General features: G+C 36.1%; 1 protein-coding gene across 1 annotated transcript in view; it reads left to right on the top strand.

Annotated features, from left to right (window-relative positions):
- The first annotated feature begins 373 nt into the window (after nt 1-373).
- Nucleotides 374-8,170, top strand: part of L3MBTL4 (L3MBTL histone methyl-lysine binding protein 4) — a 244,946-nt gene continuing 237,149 nt past the window's right edge. Inside the window, exons 1-3 of the mRNA XM_060170751.1 lie at nt 374-431; nt 6,346-6,450; nt 7,498-7,633. Coding sequence (XP_060026734.1) covers nt 6,388-6,450; nt 7,498-7,633 — 199 coding nt within the window. The 5' untranslated portion in view covers nt 374-431; nt 6,346-6,387. The remainder of the gene's footprint in view (nt 432-6,345; nt 6,451-7,497; nt 7,634-8,170) is intronic.

Raw genomic sequence — 8,170 nt, 5'->3', positions numbered from 1 at the left:
GGAGCAATGATATATATATTCTTTTCTCTTTTTCTCTTTTTGTGAGTGTGTATGTGTATGCTTTTGTGTGTGATTTTGTCTCTATAGCTTTGCTTTTACCATTTGTCCTAGGGTTCTGTCTGTGCGGGGTTTTTTTATTAAAAAATAATTTTTTCTTAATAATTTTTTTTAATTTTAATAACTTTATTTTATTTTATTTTATCTTCTTCTTTCTTTCTTTCTTTTTTTCTCCCTTTTATTCTGAGCTGTGTGGAGGACAGGCTCTTGGTGCTCCAGCCAGGCGTCAGGGTTATGCCACTGAGGTGGGAGAGCCAAGTTCAGGAAACTGGCCCACAAGAGACCTCCCAGCTCCGTGTAATATCAAACGGTGAAAATCTCCCAGAGATCTCCATCTCAATGCCAAGACCCAGCTCCACTCAACGACCAGAAAGGTACAGTGCAGGACACCCTATGCCAAACAACTAGCAAGACAGGAAAACAACCCCACCCATTAGCAGAGAGGCTGCCTAAAATCATAATAAGTCCACAGACACCCCAAACACACCACCAAACGTGGACCTGCCCACCAGAAAGACAAGATCCAGCCACATCCACCGGAACACAGGCACTAGTCCCCTCCACCAGGAAGCCTACACAACACACTAAACCAGCCTAAGCCACTGGGAACAGACACCAAAAACAACGGAAACTACGAACCTGCAGCCTGTGAAAAGGAGACCCCAAACACAGTAAGTTAAGCAAAATGAGAAGACAGAGAAACACACAGCAGATGAAGGAGCAAGGCAAAAACCTACTAGACCTAACAAATGAAGAGGAAATAGATAGTCTACCTGAAAAATAATTCAGAATAATGATAGTACAGATGATCCAAAATATGGGAAACAGAATGGAGAAAATACAAGAAACGTTTAACAAGGACCTAGAAGAACTAAAGAGCAAAGAAACAGTGATGAACAACACAACAAATGAAATTAAAAATTCTCTAGAAGGGATCAATAGCAGAATAACTGAGGCAGAAGAACGGATAAGTGACCTGGAAGATAAAATAGTGGAAATAACTACTGCAGAGCAGAATAAAGAAAAAAGAATGAAAAGATTTCAGGACAGTCTCAGAGAACTCTGCGACAACATTAAATGCACCAATGTTCCAATTATAGGGGTCCCAGAAGAAGAAGAGAAAAAGAAAGGGACTGAGAAAATATTTGAAGAGATTATAGTTGAAAACTTCCCTAATATGGGAAAGGAAATAGTTAATCAAGTCCAGGAAGCACAGAGAGTCCCATACAGGATAAATCCAAGGAGAAATACACCAAGACATATATTAATCAAACTATCAAAAATTAAATACAAAGAAAACATATTAAAAGCAGCAAGGGAAAAACAACAAATAACACACAGGAAATCTCCATAAGGTTAACAGCTGATTTTTCAGCAGAAACTCTGCAAGCCAGAAGGGAGTGGCAGGACATATTGAAAGTGATGAAGGAGAAAAACCTACAACCAAGATTACTGTTCCCAGCAAGGATCTCATTCACATTTGACAGAGAAATTAAAAGCTTTACAGACAAGCAAAATCTAAGAGAATTCAGCACCACCAGACCAGCTTTACAACAAATTGTAAAGGAACTTCTCTAGGCAGGAAACACAAGAGAAGGAAAAGACCTACAATAATAAACCCAAAACAATTAAGAAAATGGTAATAGGAGCATACATATTGATAATTACCTTAAATGTAAATGGTTTAAATGCTCCAACCAAAAGACATAGACTGGCTGAATGGATACAAAAACAAGACCTGTATATATGCCATCTACAAGAGACCCACTTCAGACATAAGGACACATACAGACTGAAAGTGAGGGGATGGGAAAAGATATTCCATGCAAATGGAAATCATAAGAAAGCTGGAATATCAATTCTCATATCAGACAAAATAGACTTTAAAATAAAGACTATGACAAGAGACAAGGACACTACATAATGATCAAGCGATCAATCCAAGAAGAAGACACAACAATTGTAAATATTTATGCACCCAACATAGGAGCACCTCAATACATAAGGCAAATACTAACAGGCATAAAAGGGGAAATCGACAGTAACACAATCAGAGTAGGGGACTTTAACACCCCACTTTCACCAACAGACAGATCATCAAAAATGAAAATAAATAAGGAAACACAAGCTTTAAATAATACATTAAACAAGATGGACTTAATTGATATTTATAGGACATTCCATCTAAAAACAACAGAATACACATTCTTCTCAAGTGCTCACGGAACATTCTCCAGGATCATATCTTGAGTCACAAATCAAGCCTTGGTAAATTTAAGAAAATTGAAATCGTATCAAGTATCTTTTCTGACCACAACACTATGAGACTAGATATCAATTACAGGAAAAAAATCTGTAAGAAATACAAACACATGGGGGCTAAACAACACACTACTTAATAACCAAGAGATCACTGAAGAAATCAAAGAGGAAATCAAAAAATACCTAGAAACAAATGACAATGAAAACACAACGACCCAAAACCTATGGGATGAAGCAAAAGTAGTTCTAAGAGGGAAGTTTATAGCAATACAATCCTACCGTAAGAAACAAGAAACATCTCAAATAAACAACCTAACCTTACACCTAAAGCAATTAGAGAAAGAAAAACAAAAAAACCCCAAAATTAGCAGAAGGAAAGAAATCATAAAGATCAGATTAGAAATAAATGAGAAAGGAATGAAGGAAACGATAGCAAAGATCAATAAAACTAAAAGCTGGTTCTTTGAGAAAATAAACAGAATTGATAAACCATTAGCCAGACTCATCAAGAAAAAAAGGGAGAAGACTCAAATCAATAGAATTAGAAATGAAAAAGGAGAAGTGACAACTGACACTGCAGAAATACAAAAGATCATGAGAGATTACTACAAGCAACTATATGCCAATAAAATGGACAACCCAGAAGAAATGGACAAATTCTTAGAAAAGCACAACCTTCCAAGATTGAACCAGGAAGAAATAGAAAATATGAACAGACCAATCACAAGCACTGAAATTGAGACTGTGATTAAAAATCTTCCAACAAACAAAAGCCCAGGACCAGATGGCTTTCACAGGAGAAAGAATTCTATCAAACATTTAGAGAAGAGCTAAAACCTGTCCTTCTCAAACTCTTCCACAATATAACAGAGGGAGGAACACTCCCAAACTCATTCTACGAGGCCACCATCACCCTCATACCAAAACCAGACAAAGATGTCACAAAGAAAGAAAACTACAGGCCAATATCACTGATGAACAAAGATGCAAAAATTCTCAACAAAGTACTAGCAAACAGAATCCAACAGCACATTAAAAGGATCATACACCATGATCAAGTGGGGTTTATCCTAGGAATGCAAGGATTCTTCAATATATGCAAGTCAATCAACATGATAAACCATATTAACAAATTGAAGGAGAAAAACCATATGATCATCTTGATAGATGCAGAAAAACCTTTTGACAAAATTCAACACCGATTTATGATAAAAACCCTCCAGAAAATAGGCATAGAGGGAACTTACCTCAACATAATAAAGGCCATATATGACAAACCCACAGCTAACATCGTTCTCAGTGGTAAAAAACTGAAAGCATTTCCTGTAAGATCAGGAACAAGACAAGGATGTCCACTCTCACCACCATTATTCAACATAGTTTTGGAAGTTTTAGCAACAGCAATCAGAAGAAAAACAAATAAAAGGAATCCAAATCGGAAAAGAAGAAGTAAAGCTGTCACTGTTTGCAGATGACATAATACTATACATAGAGAATCCTAAGATGCTACCAGAAAACTACTAGAGCTAATCAATGAATTTGGTAAAGTAGCAGGATACAAAATTAATGCACAGAAATCTCTTGTATCCCTAAACACTAATGATGAAAAATCTGAAGGTGAAATTAAGAAAACTCTCCTATTTACCATTGCAACAAAAAGAATAAAATATCTAGGAATAAACCTACCAAAGGAGAGAAAAAAACTGTATGCAGAAAATTATAAGACACTGATGAAAGAAATTAAAGATGATACAAACAGATGGAGAGATATACCATGTTCTTAGATTGGAAGAATCAACATTGTGAAAATGACTCTACTACCCAAAGCAATCTACAGATTCAATGCAATCCCTATCAAACTACCACTGGCATTTTTCACAGAACTAGAACAAAAAATTTCACAATTTGTATGGAAACACAAAAGACCCCGAATAGCCAAAGCAATCTTGAGAAAGAAAAATGGAGCTGGAGGAATCAGGCTCCCTGACTTCAGAGTATACTACAAAGCTACAGTAATCAAGACAGTATGGTACTGGCACAAAAACAGAAATATAGATCAATGGAACAGGATAGAAAGCCCAGAGATAAACCCACGCACATATGGTCACCTTATCTTTGATAAAGGAGGCAAGAATATACAGTGGAGAAAAGACAGCCTCTTCAATAAGTGGTGCTGGGAAAACTGGACAGCTACATGTAAAAGAATGAAATTAGAACACTCCCTAACACCATACAGAAAAATAAACTCAAAATGGATTAAAGACCTAAATGCAAGTCCAGGCTCCATCAAACTCTTAGAGGAAAACATAGGCAGAATACTCTATGACATAAATCACAGCAAGATCCTTTTTGACCCACCTCCTAGAGAAATGGTAGTAAAAACAAAACAAAAAACTTAAAAGGTTTTGCACAGCAAAGGAAACCATAAACAAGATGAAAAGACAATGCTCAGAATGGGAGAAAATATTTGCAAATGAAGCAACTGACAAAGGATTAATCTCCAAAACATAGAAGCAACTCATGCAGCTCAATATCAAAAAAAACCCAACAATCCAATCCCAAAATGGGCAGAAGACCTAAATAGACATTTCTCCAAAGAAGATATACAGATTGCCAACAAACACATGAAAGAATGGTCAATATCCTTAATCATTAGAGAAATGGAAATCAAAACTACAATGAGATATCATCTCACACTGGTCAGCGTGGCCATCATCAAAAAATCTACAAAGAAATGCTGGAGAGGGTGTGGAGAAAAGGGAACCCTCTTGTACTGTTGGTGAGAATGTAAATTGATACAGCCACTACAGAGAACAGTATGGAGGTTCCTTAAAAAACTAAAAATAGAAATACCATATGACCCAGCAATCCCAGTACTGAGCATATACCCTGAGAAAACCATAATTCAAAAAGAGTCATGTACCAAAATGTTCATTGCAGCTCTATTTACAATGGCCAGGACATGGAAGCAACCTAAGTGTCCATCAAGAGATGAATGGATAAAGAAGATGTGGCACATGTATACAGTGGAATATTACTCAGCCATATAAAGGAACGAAACTGAGTTATTTGCAGTGAGGTGGATGGACCTAGAGACTGTCATACAGAGTGAAGTAAGTCAGAAAAAGAAAAACAAATACCGTATGCTAACACATATATATGGAATCTAAAGAAGAAAAAAAAATGGTCAGAAGAACCTAGGGGCAAGACGGGAATAAAGATGCAGACCTACTAGAGAATGGACTTGAGGATACTGGGAGGCAGAAGGGTAAGCTGGGACAAAATGAGAAAGTGGCATGGACATATATACACTACCAAACGTAAAATGGATGGAGTGGGAAGCAGCCGCATAGCACAGGGAGATTAGCTCTGTACTTTGTGACCACCTAGAGGGGGTGGGATAGGGAGCGTGGGAGGGAGGGAGATGCAAGAGGAAAGAGATATGGGGACACATGTATATGTATAACTGATTCACTTTGTCATAAAGCAGAAACTAACAGACCATTGTAAAGCAATTATACTCCAATAAAGATGTTAAAAAATAAAATAACAGTAGGAGAATATTTATGTAACTTCAGTGTTGCAAGGGATTTCATGGGCTAGATGTGCCAACTGTACAGGAAATAGCTGATATATTTTATTACGTTAAAATAAAATTCTCCACAGTCATCATAAACAACGTGAAAAGCCAAGTAAGTTACAGATTGGGAATAAGTAACCATTATAATCAACAAAGTATTGTGTCCAGAGTACAGGAAGAGCTCCTTCAGATCATTAAGGGAAAATGGGCAAAAGGAGTAGGTGGGGGGTTCACAGGACATAAAGTTTGGCAGATGAACTATTTCAAAGAATGTACAACCGATCAAGCCGTCTTTGAGGGCAAAATCTCCAAGAGCAGGCTTCTTTCTTTGGTTATATTATTGAGCTTCCAAACGTGTATGATTGTGTGCATAGAGACACCAAGTGTTTTAATATCAAACTGTGAAGATATTTCAGTGATTAATATTATATCATGAAATTTCGTAGGACCAGTCCTTTCCGGAGCGTGAAAATGGTTTTCAGGTTGGAATGAGATTAGAAGGCATTGACCCCCGTCATCCATCTGTGTTTTGTGTGCTTTCTGTAGCTGAGGTAAGAAATAGTGTTACTGTCTTGGGCTAATTGCAGTGACAGGAGAGAATTTTCTAGAGAATGACGAATTTCAGTACTTTGTGTTATAAACAAGTCCAAGTACATTATGGATTTATTTTATTCAGTGATGAGTGAAGTATGTTCTTTAATGAAATTTTTTCCTTGTCTGAAGATTAATTTTCTAAGTTTCTCATTACTAGTGGTAACTCTTGATTTAACTGGTAAATAGTTTTCACCTGAGGTTGATAAAAATCAGTGAATCCCACAATGTTGCTTTTGTCTGTTAAAAGAGACAATTATTCAAGTTTTATCTGAACTAATGAGAAATGTATATGAAAAAAATCCATGCTTATGAATTACATATTTATATAAATACATGAATTTTATGAAAATTATATAGGGTGAGGAGCCATTGATAAAGTAAATGGCTTATATAATATTTACTAAACATTTTATGTTATTAAATTGATAAAAGACCTCAGTATTTCGAATAACATCAAACATAGAAAACACTATTCACTTAATTTACTGAATGATTATAGTTATTGAACTTGTATAGCATGACTAGGAGATGTGTTTCACAGACTGTTTTTCTTTGTTGAGTATGCTGGGTCCATATGTTAGGTTAAGTAAGGTCATACCCATTTTGGTTTTTGCTGTGTACTTTAGGTTACACTGTTTTGGGGTATGAATCCAAGCCAGACAGCAGGAGATGGGGTTTCTGAAAGGAATATTTGCTAGGTATTGAATGAACAAATAAACAAACTTGTCGATTAATGGTTATGTAAATTGACCTCAGATTCCTAGACTGAGTAAAAGGATAGTTTTTTTGCAGAAAAATTTTTGATACTTGAAAGATAGTGTCTAGTTTGTCAGCATTTGTCTTATCCAGATTCATCTATGAATTTGTTCTTTAAGACATTTGGATGTAAGGATTGGTTCATATATATTGATGGTGTTGACAGAATAAATGAATATTTTGTTAATTTTGTGTACACTTCAAATGCATGACTCTTAATGAACGATTGTAAACATTCCATTTTGCAGGTGTGTGGTTACCGTCTCAGACTTCATTTTGACGGTTATTTAAGCTGCTATGATTTTTGGACTAATGCTGGTTCCCCTGACATTCATCCAGTAGGGTGGTGTGAAAAGACCAAACATGAATTACACATCCCTAAGGGTAAGTCAGGAGGAAAAGACAGTCAGCTTTTTAAGGAAATACTAACAAGAGAGCCTGGTGTGAATTGATTTTCAAAATGAAAGTTTGATCCACAAAAAGCAGTAAGACTACAAGGATATCACTGTTAGAAATAAATAAATGTCTTTAAAGAAAAACATCCAAGACCGTTTAGGTCAAATACTCTGAGGTGCACAGGGCAGAAGTAAAATCTCATGAGAGCATTTTATCTCACATAAAGTCTATTAAACTTTATAAGGAATGAAGAAACGAATGTTTAAATTACAGTTGAAATAAAATATTTCACTTAATCAGTGATGCTGTACAGTGAGGAAACTTGATTCACTGTATATCATTTGTTTCAAGCAGAAATCATGGAACGCAGGGAACTATGAAAGTGAAAAATTCACTGTTTTCTTTCGATGGGGATTAAAAGTCTCATCTTTGTCTTTTGTTATGTGGGAGAGGAACTGGGTCTGGCAGACATGACTGAAACCTTTCTTGCCTGCTGTCTGCTAGTGAGGTGAGGATTCATAGGTT

Source organism: Lagenorhynchus albirostris, chromosome 14 (genome assembly GCF_949774975.1).
Source record: "Lagenorhynchus albirostris chromosome 14, mLagAlb1.1, whole genome shotgun sequence".
Taxonomy (NCBI): domain Eukaryota; kingdom Metazoa; phylum Chordata; class Mammalia; order Artiodactyla; family Delphinidae; genus Lagenorhynchus; species Lagenorhynchus albirostris.
The sequence above is the reverse complement of the archived record's forward strand: the minus strand, read 5'-3'. Positions and strand labels throughout refer to the sequence as shown.